The following is an 18,654-nucleotide window of genomic DNA, read 5'->3' as shown; positions in this document are numbered from 1 at the left end:
CCTTTCCTTTCCTTTCCTTTCCTTTCCTTTCCTTTCCTTTCCTTCCCTTTCCTTTTTTAACCTTTACCTTTGGTCATAGAATCAATACATGTTCCAAATATTCTAATCTATATTGGCTCCAAGGCAGAAGAGCAATAAGGGCTAGGCAATAATGAGGATTAAGTGACTTGCCCAGGGTCACCCAGCTAGGGAAAATCTGAGGCCAGATTTGTACCCAGGACTTCTCATTTCCAGGAGTGGCTCTCTATTCATTGAGCCACCTAGCTACATCTCACATGTCCCTTTCCATGCCTTACTTAGTATCCTAGTTGAAATGGGAGAGTTGTGTCCGTTGACACAGTATATTTGTAGACACTAGAGAGAGTAAGAGGAACATTTTTATTTTTAAAATAGAATTGTAGGGGGCAGCTGGGTGGTTCAGGGGATAGAGAGCCAGGCCTAGAGATGGGAGGTCCTAGGTTCAAATCTGGCCTTAGATACTTCCTAGCTATGTGACCCTGGGCAAGTCACCTAACCCCCCTTGCCTAGCCCTTACCACTCTTCTGCCTTGGAACCAATACTTAGTATTGGTTCTAAGATGGAAACTAAGAGTTAAATTTTTTTTGAAAAATAGAATTATAATATCTGCTAATAATGATTTGTAGTTAAAGTACATTTGCACCATTGAGAGAAATTATAGCAAAATTATTTTAAAATTATAAATTAAAAAAATTAAAATACAGAAAATTCTTTTAAAAAGTTCTTTTAAAATTCAGGCTTTAATTGAGAATATAATAACCTGGTCTTTTAACCCATAGTCCTGCCCCATAGCCCTTATCAGCAACTAACCTCTTGATCCAAACACCCATACACAATCCATTAGTGGTTGGTACTTTCCCTCCTCTTGATTGTCTCTCTTTCTCCATCTTCCCCCACAACCCCTGCAGCCTCTAGCCCTGAGGAAATCAGAAGTAGCCTCTCATCAGGAAAACACCAGAGTCATACACTCAAGGATGCTCATGAGAATTTTAAAGACAGAGAGAATAAGGTTTGTTTATACTGTGGAATCTATTACCACAGGTTACGAGGAACTCAATGGTACTAACTTTGGGCCAGCTTAGACTCTGGGAGGCTGGGAAGTAGATAGAAAAGAATACTAAATTTGGAGTTAAAAACTCTGTTGTTGCTATTTACTAGCTATGCGATCAGGAGCAAGTTACTTCCCTTCCCTTAGCCTCAGTTTCTTCATCTGTACAATGAAAGGTTTGGATACAATGAACCCCAAGATCTCCTTTGGCTCCTAGGATCCTGCAAATCCATTTGTTCTCCCTTTATAGAAGCTATGGCCTGTGCCTTGCTTCCTGAAGGTGCTTGATCTCTATTGTGGTAGGTTTAGATTGGTGGGAATAGAGGGGGCACATCTTTGGAAGGGTTCCAGGCCCCAAACCATGGAAAGGCCTCCTTGAGTTCAAATCTGGCCACAGACACTTCTTAGCTGTGTGTCCTTGAGCAAGTCACTTAACCCTGATTGCCCACCCCTCACTCTTTTGTCTTAGAATTGCTACTAAGATAGAAGGCAAGGTTTTGTTTTTTCCTTCAAACCCCTTACTTTCTGTCTTAGAATCAATGCTGTGTATTGGCTCCAAGGCAGAAGAGCAGTAAGGGCTGGGCAATGGGGGTTACGTGGTTTGCCCAGGGTCACATAGCTGGGAAGTGATTGAGGCCAGATTTGAACCCAGGATCTCCTGTCTCTGAGCCTGGTTCTCAATGCACTGAGCCACCTAGCTACTCCTAGAAATTAAGAGGGAGAGAAAGAGAGAGAGAAAGAAAGAAAAGGAAGAAAAAAGTCTCCTAGAATTTAGAGGTAGAAGGGACCTTAAATGTCACCTACTCTACTCCTCCCTCACTTTACAGATGATGAAGGCCAAGAGAAAGAAAATGATTTACCCAAGGTCATATTGGCAGTCTGTGTTAGAACAGAAACTAGAATCACCCAATCATTCTGACTGGATCCACCACAAATTTATGTTCCATAATCTCAACAGAGCCCTCATTGCTGCAAGGCAATCCTTTTACAGCTCCTTAATCAATTCAATATTCCACTATTCATAGTGGCTCTTCTTCTTTTTTTTTTCTTTAAAATCCTTACCTTTCGTCTTGGAGTCAATAATGTGTATTGGTTCCAAGGCAGAAGAGTGGTAACGGCTAGGCAATGGGGGTCAAGTGACTTGCCCAGGGTCACACAGCTGGGATGTGTCTGAGGCCAGATTTGGACCTCTTGTCTCTAGGCCTGGCTCTCAATGCACTGAGCTACCCAGCTGCCCCCCATAGTGACTCTTCTTTTTTTTTTTTTTTTAATAATTTATTTATTTACTTATTTATTAACCCTTAACTTCTGGTTATTGACTCCTTGGTGGAAGAGTGGTAAGGGTGGGCAGTGGGGATCAAGTGACTTGCCCAGGGTCACACAGCTGGGAAGTGTCTGAGGTCAGATTTGAACCTAGGATCTCCCGTCTCTAGGCCTGACTCTCAATTCACTGAGCTACCCAGCTGCCCTAGCCTATAGTGGCTCTTCTAACCTTATCATCCCTCCTCAAATCTTCCATGGTTCTCCATCTCCCCATACCTTCTCAGTTGAGAACCTTGCCTCATATTTTACTGACAAAATTGGAGCTGTTTGCTGAAAGCTCCCTCTTCTCCTCTCCTCTTCATCTCATATCATTCAGATACCTTCTGCCTCTGTCTCCTCTTTTACCCTTGTCTCACAACCTCTCGCAGGGGTTGATTTTCTCCTTGCCATGGCCAACCCCTCCATCTGCACACATGATCCCATTCTGATTGCCCCCTTGGCCATCCCTATTTTCTCCCTAATTTTCCATCTCTCTGCCTACTGGCTGCTTCCCTCCTGCTTACAAACATGCCCATTTCTTCCTCATCCTCAAAAAACCCCAACTTGACCCATCCATCCCTTCTGGCTATCCTCTCATATCTTTTCTCCTTTTTATGGTTGAACTCTTTGAGAAGGCTGTCTACAATAGGTCCTGCTATTGCTTTTACTCTTGCTCTTTCCTTAACTCTCAATTTGGTTTCTGACTTAATCATTCAACCCAAACTTCTCTCTCTGTTACTTATGATCTCATAGTTGCCAAATCTAATGGGCTTTTCTCCCTTCTTGACCTCTCTGCAGTCCATGGCACTGTCAATCACTCTCTTCTCTTTAGATTTTCATGACACTGATTGCTTCTAGTTCTTTTCTTAATGGACTACTCTCTCCATCTCCCTTGCTGTCACTCCCACTAACCATGGTGTCCCCCCACATGGCTTGTTCCTAGACCATATTTTTTTCCCTCTATATTATTTCAACTAATGATCTCATGAACTCGTTGAATCATCAGATGATTCCAGTCCCATCTCTACATTGATGATTCCCAAATCTACTTAGCTAGCTGTAATTTCTTTGTTGATCTCTAGCCTTATGTCTCCAACTGCCTATTCGATATGTCTAATGCAGTGATTCCCAAAGTGGGCGCCACCGCCCCCTGGTGGGTGCTGCAGCGATCCAGGGGTGAGGTGATGGCCACAGGTGTATTTGGGGGCAGTGAATAACTGTAAGGGGGCGGTGATAGTATGTGACAGGGGATGCTAAGTAATATTTTTTCTGGAAAGGGGGCGGTAGGCCAAAAAAGTTTGGGAACCACTGGTAATGGAATATCTTACAGACATTTAAATTTTAATATGTCCTAGAGAAAGGAGGTCCTGGGTTCAAATCTGTCCTCACACACTTCCTAGCTGTATGACCCTGGGCAAGTCACTTAACCTCCATTGCCTAGCCCTTACCACTTTTCTTGCTTTGAACCTGATACACAGTATTGATTCTAAGACAGGAGATGATGAGGCTTTTAGAAAAACCCCAACTCAACATGTTAAAACAGAATTCATTCTATTCCTTCTCTCCAAACTCTAGCCCCACAAATCTCCTCTTCATGGCTCCCTATATTATAGTTGAGGGTGTTCTCCCCCTAGTCCCTTTGTCTCACAACTTAGGTGTTATCCTTGTTCTTTCACTGCCCATATCTTATCAGTTGCCAAGTCCTGTTGATTCCCTTTCTGTTGCATTTCTCACATATCTCTCCTCTCTCTCCTTTGATACTACCATCACCCTAATGCAGGCCTTCTTCACCTTGAGCCTGGACTACTGCAATAACCTGTTGGTAGGTTTCCCTACCACAAATCTTTGCCCACTCCAATCCATCTTTCACTCAGTTGTCAAAGTGATCTTCCTAAAGCATAGATCTGATCATATCACCCTCCATCCCAACTTAATAAACTTCAATGGCTCCTTATTACTTCGAGGACCAAAAATCAAATCCTCTGTTTAAAATGTAAAGATCTTCATAACCTGCCCCATCACATTTACAGTCTCCCTAGATCTATGTTGGCAAACCTATGGCACGAGTGCCACAGGGGGCTGCTTCCCTCCCCCTCTCCACCACACTTGAGGACATTTTTCCCACCACCCACCCCTCTGACCAGCAACCCAAAGGGAGTGCTTCCTCCCTCCCTTGTCTGGGGTAAGGCAGGGGCTTACATGTGGCATGAGGGTTGCAGTTTGGGCACTTGGTCTCTAAAAGGTTCACCATCACTGTAGACCTTCTACTGCCACATCCTGAGACCTAGTAACATTAACTCCCTTGCTTTCTTTTGAACATGACACCCCAGTGCTTGAAGACATTTTCCCTGAATGTTCCTTGTACCAGGAATGCTCTCCCTCCTCATCTTTACCTCCCAGCTTCCCTGGATTCCTTCAAGTCCAATCTGAAAACCCACCTTCTACAAGAAGTCTTTCCTGATTCTTCTTAATTCTAGCGCCTTTCCTTTATTGATTTTCTCCAATTTATTCTGTTTAGTTTGTTTGTAAATAGTTGTTTGTATGCTGTCTCTCCCATTAGACTGTGAGCTATTCGAGAACAGTGTCTGTCTTTTCACCTTTCTTTGTACAGGACCTGGCACATAATAGGCACTTAATAAATGTTTATTTATTACTGACTGACGATCCAATGTGCTTTCTGTGAGCCTCCTTTCCTCTACTGAGCATCTGGAAAACGGACAAGGACAGGCTCATCTCCTTAACAATAATAGCCACCCACTGAAGGCAAGTAATTTGTTATGCCCCGGGAGTAAAAAGGACATTGATTCTTATCTCTGACTCAAGGGTTATACTTGTTTTTACTACCTTAGGGAGGATGGGCTGGTCAAAGAAGGTCGTAGGCTAGCATGTTGTGAATTTATCTGCAAACCTTCCTTAGTCATATCCCAGACACTTCATGGACCACAGGGAGCCAGAGAGTGTTTATGTCTGGAAGAGTTTGCCTGTGGGGCAGGGGGACTCACCGTCCATCCCCCTCCATCAGTGCTCATGTCGCAGTACACCTGGAAGCCTGAGGGGTAATGAGTGGGGAAAACAGAATAAATCCCATCTTCCTGCTGGCCACTGGCATAGATGTCCAGACAATCTCTTGGGCGGGAACCTGAAAGAGGAGATAGAGCCAGAAGCATTAGGCTAGGGAGACAAATGGCTGGGCAAGTGATGAAATTTTATGACACAGCTTCCTGTCTAGTCCTTTCTGTTTTCTAGCAGGCAACTAAACCTCGTTAGGGTCTGTGCCTCCATTTGCCTGTGGGTCAGTCTTTCAGTCCTGGGGTTTGGGGCAGGTGTGCATGCGTGTGTGTGTGTGTGTGTGTGTGTGTGTGTGTGTGTGTAAGACCAAGAAGACAAGACTGAGTATTCTTGGGTACAGACTTGAAGCCCTAAGAAGCCCTGGGCAGTCACTTAGCTGCTCTCAGCAATACCATGATCCAGTACAATTATGAGAGACTTAGGACAAAGAATGCTCTCCGCCTCCAGAGAAAGAACTGCTGGAGTTGGAATATAGATCACCTCATGTGATTTTTCACTTGATTATTTGGGTTTTGGTTTTGGGGTTTTGGTTTTATAAGGTTATTCACTTACAAAAATGAATAATGTGGAAATAAGTCTTGCATGATAATACGTGGATAACTGAGATCAAATTATCTGCCAGCACTGGGAGCAGGGAGGAAAGGGAAGAAGGGAGACACTTTGGATCATATAACTTGGTAAAATTATGTAGAAATTTATTATTCCATGTAATTGATAAAATAAAATATCTTTATAATAATAATTAAAAAAAAAAACAGAATGAGTAGTCAGTCAACATTTATTAAATGCCTACTATGTGCCAGGCACGTACTCAGCCCCAGGGATACACAGAAAGGCAAAAAGACAATCCCTTCCTTCAATTTGCCCTCGGCCCAATGTGGGGTATAGATTGGGGAGAGGAGGCCTGATGGGCATCGACAGAATCAGCTCACTCACCATTCGAGCAGCCCCGTGGCCTGGCCCCTCTGGAGGGAACTTTTTGCAGGTCGGCCTTGATTCGAGGACGTCCGGCCCCTCGATCTTTCTGCAGAGTGTCCAGGACGTCGCTGACGGAGCTCACCAGGTGGGCCATGTTGCTCTGGCTCTCTGAGAGCAGCTGCAGCAGCCCCACAGTGAGGAGGGAAGGAAGGAGACCCAGTCAGCTTGGGAAAAGAGCAGGCAGGAAGGACACAACACAGTCTCTCAGCCGGGGGAATCAGAGGACCTGGGTTTGAAAGCTGACTCTGTCTATGTGATCTTAGTTTCTCTGAACCTCAGTTATCTCATCCTAGGATTTGAACACCTCCATGATTCCTTCTAGCTCTAAACCCAATGATCCTATGATTTTGTTCAGTTGTTTCAATTGTTTCTGACTCTTCATGACCCCCATTTGGGGTTTTCTTGGCAAAAATACTGGAGAGGTTTGCCATTTTCTTCTCCAGCTTATTTTACAGATGAGGAAACTGAGACCAACAGGGTTAAGTGACTTGCTGGAGGGTCACAGAGGTGGTGTTTGAGGCCAGATTTGAACTTGGGAAGATGAATTTTTCATCACTCTAGGTCTGGTGTACTATCCATTGTGCCACCTCAATGCTGGATCTGATCCCTCCTCACATTTTCTTAGAGCACTGTCTGGGTCTTCCCTTTCTCCTTTTCTTTTAGATTTATCTAGGATCTAAGGCTCTTCATTTTGTGGATGGGGAAATTGAAGCTCAGAGGGGGTTACTAATTTGCCCAAGGTCATACAGGGAAAAGTAGGAGTAGAATTAGAAATTCTACTAATTAGAATTACATCTTCTGATCCTGAGGTTGGTCCTCTTTCTCCTATATCAGGCTACCTTGTATCATACTTATTTGTAACCATGTCATATTCCTCCACTAGACTATAGCAGTGATGGCAAACCTATGGCATGGGTACCAAAGATGGCACACAGAGAACACTCTCTGTGGACACTCAGCCACCACCCCTCTCCCCAGAGTTTGTTACTAGAAAGGCAGAGGGACTTGGGTGGAGCTGCTCCCCTCCCCCTCTCCACCCCACCTAATGACATTTTTCACACCCCCCACCTCTCTGTCCAGCAGCCAATGGGGGCACTTCCTCCCTATATTGGGGTAAGGGGAGGGCATGCCAGGTACTCGGTGGGGGATGGCACAAGGTCTGGAGAGGGCAGGGCACAGCATGCAGTCTCTAAAAGGTTTGCCATCACTGGACTATAAGCTTGTTGAGGGCAGATGCTGAACCCCCTTTTTTCATCTTTATAACCAAGCACCCAAAAGAGTGCCTTAATAAGAAGGTGCTTAATAAATGTTCAAGTGCACAAGAGCCAGTGGCTTTCCTCTTCCTTCCTAGACTTTCTACCCCAATTAATCAACCAAGAAGCATTTATTAAGTACCTACTCTATACCATCTTGCTAGTTACTGGAGATTAAGGCAAAAGGAAAAGTCTCTGCCCTCAAGGAACTTACATTATACCAGGAAAATCAACATGTTGAAATATGTCCATATGATATTCCCAGTGCCCTTGAGTCCCTTTACTAAGGACAGTACAAGAAAACAGAAAAAACCCAGCCTGAGTTCCCTATTTAAAAGGGGTTTCTGATATCATGTAGCCTAAGCTCCTCATTTTACAGATGAGGGAACCTCGGCCTGGAAAGGCTAAGTGATTTGTCCCAGGTCTCACAGGTAGTAAGCACCAGAGGTCCTCTGACTCCAGAGTCAGGGCTCTTTCCTCTTCTCTACACTACATTTTTCCCCCCCCTAAACCCTTACTTTCTTTCTTAGAATTGTTATGAAGCATCCATTCCAAGGCAGAAAAGTGGTAAGGACTAAGCAATAGAGATTAAGTGACTTGCCCAGGGTCACACAGCTAGGAAGTTTCTGAGGACAGATTTGAACCCAGGACCTCCCGTCTAGCCCTCTGAACTTTTCAAAATGTTTTCACATTTATTAAATCATTGAAGTCTCACAACTTTCCAAGGAAGGAGGCTTTTCTACCAACTCAGTGTGACTTTGGATGGGTCCCTTCTCCTCTCTGGGACAAGCATTTTTATGCCCATGTTACAGAAAGAGAAACTGAGGCCTAAATAGTGGAAAGGACTTGCCAAAATGTCCATGACAAATTAATGGTAGGGCTAAAATCTGAGTAAAGGTCCCTCGGTTATCATTTTGGGGTTCTGTCTGTAATTCCACCCTGGGTGTAATAAACAACCCATGTGGTGGTTTATAAATGTTGAGAGAATTGCCTCGCCCTTACCACTCTTCTGCCTTGGAACCAATATAGATTCCAAGATGGAAAGCAAGGGTTAAAAAAATTAAAAAGAGCAAGTTTTACCTTATCAGTATAAATGGAAAGAATTTCCATCCCTGGAATTCACCCAACCAATGAAATCCCAGCAAGAAAATAATCCCATAGCTCCATCAGTGAGCCGTTACTATTATTAAAATTCTTACTTTCTGTCCTAGTGACAACTCTAGGACAGAAGGCAAGAGCTAGGCAAATGGGGTCACACAGCTAGGCAGATTTGAACCCACGTCCTCCCTACACCAGGTCTGGCACTTTATCCACCGAGTCACTTGGCTGCCCCTTTGAGCCATTACTATTGTTATGAACGATGCCCGTCTACCTCTTTACCTCCGCCTTGGACAATTCACTCAACCCTTCCTCCCCTGTGAAACGGAAGGATAAAGACAGCCTAGAAGACTTCCAGTGTGCTTGCCCATCTAAGGTCCCACGGTCCTAGGATGATTACTGTTATTCCTAGCCAACAGAAAAGGTCTTTCCAGGGCATTTCTTCAGATATCTTTGCCTCTGTCTCTAACTCACACCGAATGACCTTGGGCGAGTCCTTTTTTGTCCCGTTGGGACTCAATTTCGTCCTCTGTACAAGGGAGAAGCAGAGTTTGCCCCTAGACGGTCTCTAAAGCTCCTTTCCAGACGGAGGACCGAGAGTAGCATTGAACAGACTCAGGGGGTCCGGTTTTTGTTCTCTATTCTTCTGGCCAGAGAAGGCTATGAAAACACTTGACAAAACCAAGAGTCTACGCTCAGACCTCCTTCCTGAAGGAGGGAGAAGAAATCACAATGAAACCTGAGTCTGCTGGAGAGTTCAAGAAGAACTTGCCACATCTTCAGACTCAGTGTCGGTCATTTGGAAGATAATAGCTGACTTGAGAAAGGGAAGTAGAAATGTACTCGGGCTTGAACATTTTTTTTTTTCAACGTTTCTCTAGTTCGTCCAAAGGCAATAAGACGACAATTCTTTCTATTCCCCCGCTGATTTAACCTCAGTGAAGGAGGTTATTCAGCCCCGTGCTTAGCATTTAGGGGACACACCGAGCCATGTGGAAGAAAGGGAGGAGGAAGTGGAAGAAGGCAGCCAGATTCTTCATTGTGTTCCATGGCAACATCTTTGAGACTGGCCTCGTCTGAAGACACCGGCGGTGAGAGCGGCGTAGGAAGAGGGCAAGAGTTCAGGCCCAGCGAATTGGGAAAAGCTGCGAAAGTTGGCCAGCTGCTTTTGCAAGTGGATCGCTGGGGGATGGTGGGCAAGGAGGCCGGCTGTTGGCTGAAAAGCAACTTTCTGGGATGAGTGCACCTGGCTATTAGCATGGCTGTCAATGAGGCTTTTGTTAGGAAGGATAACATCGAGTGCATATGGCGGCCTTGAAGTTTAATAATGTCCACGTATGCTTTATCTCTTTTCAATCTTCTAAGAATTCGGGGACGTGGGTGCTCCCCACCCATTTTGCTGATGAAGGAACCGGGGCTCATAAAAATTAAGTCACACAAACCGTACATGTCAGAGGTGGAATATGAACTCAGAACTTTGTGAGTGCTGCGTTTGGAGCCTTTATGAAGCCCTCCTACGTACCAGGCACTGGGCGAAGGGATTGGGCATGCGGAGAAAACTAAAGCCAGGCCTCGTCCTCAAGGAGCTCCCATTTGGGGAGGAACAAAATGCAAGTAAATAGGCATGAACAAGATATATGCAGAATAGGTGCAGGCTAATCTCAGATGGGAAGGCACTGGCAGCTTCGGAGACTGGGAAAGGCCTCCTACAGAAGCTAGGAGTCAGTCTTTTTTTTTTTTTTTTTTTTTAATCCTTACCTTCTGTCTTAGAGTCAATACTGTGTATTGGCTCCTAGGTGGAAGAGTGGTAAGGGTGGGCAATGGGGGTCAAGTGACTTGCCCAGGGTCACACGGCTGGGAAGCGTCTGAGGCCAGATTTGAACCCAGGACCTCCCATCTCTAGGTCTGGCTCTCAATCCACTGAGCTACCCAGCTGCCCCCCCCCCTCTTTTTTTTTTTTTAAACCCTTACCTTCTGTCTTAGAATCAATACCAAATATCAGTTTCAAGGCAGAAGAGCAGTAAGGGCCAGGTGGTTGGAGCTAAGTGACCCTTGTTCAGAGTCATACAACTAGGAAGTGTCTGAGGCCAAATTTGAACCCAGGACCTCCTGTGTCCAGGCCTGGCTCTCTGTCCACTGAGCCACCCAGCTGCCCCTAGGATTGAGTCTTTTTTTTTTTTTTTTAATTTTTTTAAAACCCTTACCTTCTGTATATTGTATTGGCTCCAAGGCAGAAGAGCGGTAAGGGTAGGCAATGGGGGTCAAGTGACTTGCCCAGGGTCACACAGCTGGGAAGTGTCTAAGGCTAGATTTGAACCTAGGACCTCTCCTCTCTAGACCTGACTCTCAATCCACTGAGCTACCCAGCTGCCCCCTAGGATTCAGTCTTGAAGGAAGTCAAAGAAGCTAAGAGTTTAGAATACTGGGCAAGGGGGAAAGCCAGTGCTAATGGAGATGGTGACAAATATGCCAGTGTTGCTAGATTTCGGAGTTCATGGAGGAGAATTAATTGTAGAAAGACTAGAAATATGGGAAGGAAAAGGGTTCCGGAAAGTTTCAAATGCCAAACAGAGAACTTTATATTTGAACCAGGAGGTAATAGGGAGTCTCTGGAGTTATTCAGTGGTTGGGGAGGGAGGGAGAGACATGGTCAGATCTATGCTTTAGAAAAATCCCTTTGGGGGCTATAAAGAAGATAGATTAGAGCGTAGAGAAAATGGAGGCAGGGAGAATAGTTGGAAGACTGTTGCAATAGTCTAGAAAAGGGGTGACGAGGACCTGAACTGGGGTGGTAGCTGTGGGAGTGAAGAGAAGGCATCAGTTGTGAGAAGTGTTGTGAAGATAGAAGCAGAAATGACAAGACTTGGCAACAGGAGGGAAGAGATACTAACTGTGTGACCTTGAACAAGTCACTTGTTTCCAGTTTCTCCAGCTGTAAAATGGGAGTAACAGAACACTACCTCTACTGTCTTAGACAACTCTCCAAGACTATAAATTGCAGAGAAGATGGTGGATCTGGGTTGCTAAAGGAAGATCCTCACCAGAACTCTCTATGACCAATGAAATCACTCATATATGGCCAAGAAATGGCCAAACAAAAATATCTGTAGTGTTTCTGGCCAGGTTATTTGGGGGTTAAATGAGCTGGGTACATAAAATGATTTGCAGACCTTAAAGAAACTTGTAAATGTCGATGATAATTACCATTGTTAGTTTAAGTCAAATCCTGGCTGATGGTGGGACCCGACCAAGAAGGCAGAAAATATACAATTAACACATGCCTGCGACATTCAAATCCTTTCTATGGCAAGCAGAAATGACTTAATGAACTAGGGAGAGGTGTGTAAATAAGGGCCAGTGAGCCATATAGGATCATGTTTTTTTTGCCAAAAAAAAAAAAAATTAGTGGGTGGAGTCTATATCTGTATGATGACTTATTTCATCAAAAGGCAGAGACCTTAGATGCTCAGAGCAAGCAATTCATCCTTAGGCTTGGCTTCATCAAGCTGTTGGCTCTTTTTGGGCTTTGGTTTCCTCATCTCTAAAATGAGGGGACTAGACTAAAGAGGTAATGACTAATGTCCTTTTTGGTTCAGAAACCTGTGGGCCTGTGGGCCTTGGAGTGGAGTAGAGTCAGGCTGAATACTCTGGAGAATTCAGGGCTGAGTAGGGAAGGAATCCACTTGGCCCATAGTTTCCTCATTTACAAAATCAGTCAGATTCACCATGGATTCTTCGCTTAGGAGCCATCAATATGATTAGTTTTTCTTTGTTTAAAATTCTGATAACTCTGTTTAGATTTAACTGTCTTCCTTTGTAAATTTATTTTCTTCATTTAAAAACATTTTGAGAAGGGGTCCATAGGCTTCACCAAACTGCCAAAGTGGGTTCCTGACACTCAAGGTTAAGAATTCCCCAGACTAGATGGACTTCTAACTCTGAATTCCTCTGATGCACACGATCCCACAACCCTTTGCCCCTGAGAGAGAGACAGACAGACAGACAGACAGAGACAGAGTCAGAGACAGAGAGACAGAGAGAGACAGAGACAGAGACAGAGAGAAAGAGAGAGAGACAGAGAGAGAGGGGCAGAAGACTACAGGAGCACCTCAGAGACCCCCTTCAAGTTCCTAGACAGTGCATGCAAATTAGAATGAGGGTCTTTTGGAGATCATACTCATTTGGTCTTCCTAGCATATTAATTTGTATAAATTAAATAAAATAATAAGGCTATAACCAAAGTCTCCAGTGCATTAGAGCTGCTGGTGGGGTGGTAAAAACTGGTAGCAAGTTGGAAAGGCCTGAGTGGGAACCTGGTCTTGGACTTGATGTCTGTCATTCCAGACAAGGCTAGTTAAGGGTGGAGAGGCTCACCACTAGAAGGCTGACCAATAAACGATGAGGGTTTTTTTTTGCCCCAGTGACCCACAGAGAAGAGTGGCTGTACTTTACATCAAGGGGGAAAAGTATCTACATTGGCAAAATACTGAAAATAAAATAAAGAAGGGCAGCTAGTAGATGGAGAGCCTGGCTTAGAGACATGAGGTCCTGGGTTCAAATCTGGCCTCAGATTTTCCTTAGCTGGGTGACCCTGGGCAAGTCACTTAATCCCTACTGCCTAGTTCTCTGCTTTGGAACCAATACACAATATTGATTCTAAGACAGAGGGTAAGGTTTGTTTTTTTTTTTTTTTTTTTTTGGTAATGTTTAAACAAATATAGATCAGGTTAGTGTAAAATTTTATACCAAGTGAAAAAAAAAGTATATATTATGCAGCTAGATGGTGCAGTGGATAGAGTGCTGGTCCTGGAGTCAGGAAGACCTGAGTTCAAATCTAGCCTCGAATTATTATTTGTTGTGGGAATGTAGGCAAGTCGCTTAACCTGTTTGCCTCAACTGTAATATAAGAATAATAATAGCACCTACCTTTCAGGGTTATTGTGAGGACCAAATGAGATAATATCTGGAGGGTATTTAGCACAGTGCTTGTCACATAGTAGGTTCTGAACAAATGCTCCTTCCCTCCCCTCTCTCCTTTTCTTCAAATGAATAAAACAAAATAATGTCATTTCTCCTTTAAGAAGTTGCCAAGGACTCTGTGGTGGCAAAAATTGGAAAATGAAGGGATGCCCTTTAATCGGGGAATGGCTAAACAAATTGTAGTATCTGGTGGTGATGGAATACTATCGTGCTGTGAGGAATGATGAACTGGAAGATTTCTATATGAACTGGAAGAACCTCCATGAACCTCCAGAGTGAAGTGAGCAGAACCAAGAGAACATTGTACACAGAAACTGAAACCTTGTGGAGTGATTCAATGGATTTTGCTACTAGTAGCAATGCAACAAACCAGAACACTCCTGAAGGACTTCTATGAAAGAATGCTAACCACATTGTGAGAAAGAACTATGGGAGTAGAAATGCAAAACATATGACATCACTTATCACATGTATATATAGGTATGTGTTTGGGGTTTAGGTTTTAAAAAATAGCTCCACAGCAAAAATGAAAAATATGGAAATAGGTATCAAGTGATAACATTTGTACAATCCAGTGGAATTGCTTGTTGGCTCTGGGAGGGGGAAGGGAACAGGGGAGGGAAAGAAAATAAATCATGTAAACATGGAACAATATTTAAAAATTAAAATAAAAAAAAGAAGTTGCCAGGGGAGCAGCTGGGTGGCTCATTGGATTGAAAGCCAGGTCTAGAGATGGGAGGTTTGGGGTTCAAATCTAGCCTCAGACAGTTCCCAGCTGTGTGACCCTGGGCAAGTCACTTAATCCCCATTGCCCACCCTACCACTCTTCTGCCTTGGAACCAATCACAGTATTGATTTTTAAGATGGAAGGCAAAGGTTTAAAAAAAAAAAAAAGTTGCCAATACCCAAACTAGGGAAATCTCTTTTGAAACTAACAAATGATTAGAGTTGACACTAATTGCGTAAACATGAATCTAATTAGTCTGAGAATTAACTGTGCCATTTTAGCTGAAAGTATTGATGCACTGCCAGGGCTCTGAAGTAGGGGGTTCACATTACGAGTGCGTCCCCTTTAAGGAAGTCCGTGAAAGAAAATTCAAACTTGCAAAGCTGACACACTGGGGAGTGATTACTTGCATTATAAAAAGATTCACAGCATTAGGGGCCACTGCCAACTGACAGTCCACCAGAAATAAAGATAAAGCATCTCCGAGATCAGAATATGAGTCAATAGGGAAAATAGGATCTGATTTACCAAACAAACTATGACTTTTTGGGGGAACATAATTGATGTGTAAAGTGAGGCAAACCTGTGTTCAGAAAGAAGGAACGGCGGCGTAGAGTCACTGACCAGGGCCAGCCAATGGGCTGGTGACAGGTGGGAACCTCTGAACGTGCTCAGAGACTGGGTCTCCCTCACCCTTCTCACCCACTCCAGACAGAATGAGTATAATTTCTCCAGCCACAGCTTGTTTAGGGAGAGAAATTAAGTTGATCGCCCACCAATTGTTAGGTAATAAGACCTTCTAGTATATCTTTGCTGTCTGTGTCCAAGGGGTAGAGGGGCAAAAAAAAAAAAGACAGAACAGCCTCCATGTGGGGCTGTAGGAGGGTGAGGGGCAAGTGCCTAAAGACCTCACAGGGCTTCCTAGTCACCAGAATTCAGTGGCCCAAGAGACAACATGATATGGTGGCAAGTGTGCCAGATTGGCCATCAGGAGGTCTGGATTTGGTATCTCCCTTTTCGGAGGAGTTAAGTAGAACATTGGATAGGATGCTGGGCTGTGAGTCCAGAAGACGTGGATTAAGTCCAACCTTAGACTTTTACTAGCCTATATGACTCTAAGCAAGTCACTTAACCCGCCTGCCTCAGTTTCTCCATCTATAATATGGGGATAAATAATAGCACTTAACTCCTAGGGTTGTTGGGAAGATCAAAATGAGGTACTATTTGGAAACCTCTTAGCACAGACCTGGCACACAGTAGGTGCTTCATAAATATTTCCTTCCTTTCTATCTATACAATGGGTACAGAAGAATTTTATAGCCAGAGGGGACGTCAGAGGTCAGAACCCTTTTTTTACAGAAGCAAAAAAAATCAGGCCCAGAGACGGAAAGTGACTCGGTCATGGTGCCGTGGGGCCCTGAGCAGTGGCACCAAGGCTACTCCTGCGTCCCTTACAAGACGATTTATTAGGCATGCTTTCCCTCCTACCTGAATGAGTCGGCCCTGTTCGTTCTGCAGGGCATTCAGCCCCTGGCCCAGAGTGCCATGCCCCCTCTTCAGGCCCTCACAGTCCTCCTGGAGCTCGATGGCCTGGGCCAAAAGCTTGGGGACCTCATCAGCCAGCGTGGCCAGCAGAGCCTGCTCCCGACCACCAGCGGCCCTGAACTCAGTTTCTCGGTCCGTGAGGGCCCGAAGCACAGAGGCCTGGGCACCCTCCAGGCGGGCAAAATTGTCGGCGTGGTCCGGGCACCGCGGGTCAATGAAGATGTTGATGCGGGAGCTGTCTGCCTTCTCGATGGTAACCAGGGCGCTGTTGTCTTCGTCAGGGTTGGTGCTGATGACGGGTGGGGGCTCGGTCACCGGCGTGTGATAGTGGTTCATGAAGAAGATGGCCCCGGTGACCGTCACGGCCAGCAGCACAGCCACCGACAGCAGCACGGTGCACAGGACGTAACCGCAGCTCATGCGCTATGGAAAGGAAGATGGACAAGGGGCACGGGAGGGCAGAGAGGGAAGGAGAGGCGTCAGGCAGTCCTAAATGAGGACATGCAACATCCCTTCCCAATTTTTTCTTCCTGCCCAGCTCCATCCTGGCCATTCCACATCTAGTTTGTTACCAAGGTAGAAATTCTGGACCCTCAAACCAAAATATCAGAAAAAGATTCTCTTTCTTGACTCTGTTAATTGCAAGATCAATAGCCCTCCAGCAAGGGAGGAATTGCTTAGGTGGTATTTGGTGGAAAGAGAAAGGAGACTTCAGAGAATACGTCTTCTAATCTATAGTATAACCAGGAACTGGGAGATGCAGTCCTTGCCTTTAAGGACCATCCAGTTTAATTTTGGCAAACACCCGGGCGGCATTGTACTCCAGGGGAAAGAGCACTGGGTTTGGACACAGAGGACTTAAATTTGACTTTTAGCTCAGCTGTGCACTCTCTATGTGATCTGGGGCAGAGATCTGCCCTCTGGGCCTCACGTTTCTCATCTCTAAAATGGATTCAATAATTTCTAAAGTCCCTTCTAGCTTTAGATTCTATGATCCTATGAAATACTTAAAAAAATAACGTAAGATCAATGTGATTAATGCCAAGTGTGGGGCAGGAGTTCAGAAAAAGGAGAGTTGGTTGTGCCTGGAGGGTCTTAGAAGACTTTGTGGAGGAGATGGACATGGAAACTAGCCTTGGAGAAAGGGTGGGCACCACTCTTTGAATAGGTAGAAAGAAAAAGGACGATCGTTCCAGGTAGGGGATATAAGCCAAGTTTGTCTTTCAGATGTTAGTTGAAGGGATCATATAAGTTGAATATCTGATGGACCCTGATGAGGTCCCAGAAAATATTCCATGATGCCCTTCATTGAATCAGTAAAACCAGAGAAAGGAGGCTGAAGGCTGATGGGAAGCCTTCGGACTATGTGTGACTTTTGGGTTGATCTTTTGAAGACTGATTAAGGGTTTCTAAGCCTCTGAGTTGATTAATCAGGTTCCAGAACTTGAAGAATAGAAATAATAATTATAGCCACCTCTAATCTAACTATAGTGTTCATTAACAGCCCACAAACCACTGGTGGAACAAAGAAATTGGCGTTTTCATCTCACTGCTATGTTCTGGTCTCAACTTTGTTCTGGTTCTGGGAAATGAAGCTACATACCTTGAAACCGACTCCATCCAAAATGGTAGTCTGAGTGATCCATTGGAAGTTAGGGTCTGGGAGGTTTTATACTTAGGTATGCAAAGAGAGGCTAAAGACTTGATGTACTAATGTTGGGTAAGAAGAGGCCGGCACATTTTAATACACTAATCGTGAATCGCCCAGATAAACAAAGGACTGGGAGGACTTCTGTGTCATATTTATAAAGGGTTATCATAGTGCTTACTTTCTCAATAGGTAGGGAAGGGGCTGAAGGGAGAGGGGGAAAGAATTTAGAATTCAAAAAAAGTTTTAAAAGAATATTAAAAAATGTACAAGGGGGCAGCTAGGTGCTCAGTGGATTGAGAGCTAGGCCTAGAAATGGGAGATCCTGAGATCAAATCTGACCCGAGACACTTTCTAGCTGTGTGGCCTTGGGCAAATCACTTAACTCCCCTTGCCTAACCGTTATTGCTCTTCTGCTTTGGAACCAATACACAATATATAATAAATACAGTTTTTTAAAAAAAAGTACAAATAAAACAGATAAACTTAAAAAAAAACCCAACAACTTTTGTGTCAAGGGGCTATGCCCATGGATTCATTGGTTCTTCTAGGTAATTCTAGCTGGGTTCCTCCTCTTCCCTCTGAAGGAAGTAGTCTGGCCCAATATACATCACTGGTTTCAAACTAAAATAAAAAGAGGAGCCACTAAGATCTGTATAAAAGGTTATGTGGCTGATGCCCCTGTTGTGTGTATGTATGTAGAGAGATATGCATAATAGACTTCTATATTTGCCCTTAATACCTAGCCACATGTGTGGGTACAAGTCTGTAAATTATAGAAGCTGAAGACTGGGAGATCTTAGGTAAGACACTTACATTAGCTTTAGGCAGTTGGTATAATGGAATAAGCCCTAAACTTGGTGTCAGGAAACCCAGGTTCAAATCCTGGCTTCAACATTTACTAGCTCATTGACCTTTAAGCCTCAGTTTCTTCATGTGTAAAATGGGAATACTAATTAATCATAACAGCAACATATTCTATCTAACT

The 18,654-nt window shown here is 44.3% G+C and overlaps 1 protein-coding gene across 1 annotated transcript in view; it reads right to left on the bottom strand.

The window, feature by feature from the left end:
- Positions 1-16,438, bottom strand: part of FIBCD1 (fibrinogen C domain containing 1) — a 49,143-nt gene extending 32,705 nt beyond the window's left edge. Inside the window, exons 1-3 of the mRNA XM_044661321.1 lie at positions 15,962-16,438; positions 6,374-6,533; positions 5,371-5,507 (exon numbers count right to left, since the gene is read on the bottom strand). Coding sequence (XP_044517256.1) covers positions 5,371-5,507; positions 6,374-6,533; positions 15,962-16,438 — 774 coding nt within the window. The remainder of the gene's footprint in view (positions 1-5,370; positions 5,508-6,373; positions 6,534-15,961) is intronic.
- Between the last annotated feature and the right edge of the window lie 2,216 nt (positions 16,439-18,654).

Source organism: Gracilinanus agilis, chromosome 2, assembly GCF_016433145.1.
Source record: "Gracilinanus agilis isolate LMUSP501 chromosome 2, AgileGrace, whole genome shotgun sequence".
NCBI lineage: Eukaryota > Metazoa > Chordata > Mammalia > Didelphimorphia > Didelphidae > Gracilinanus > Gracilinanus agilis.
This window is presented reverse-complemented; position numbering and strand designations above follow the sequence as displayed.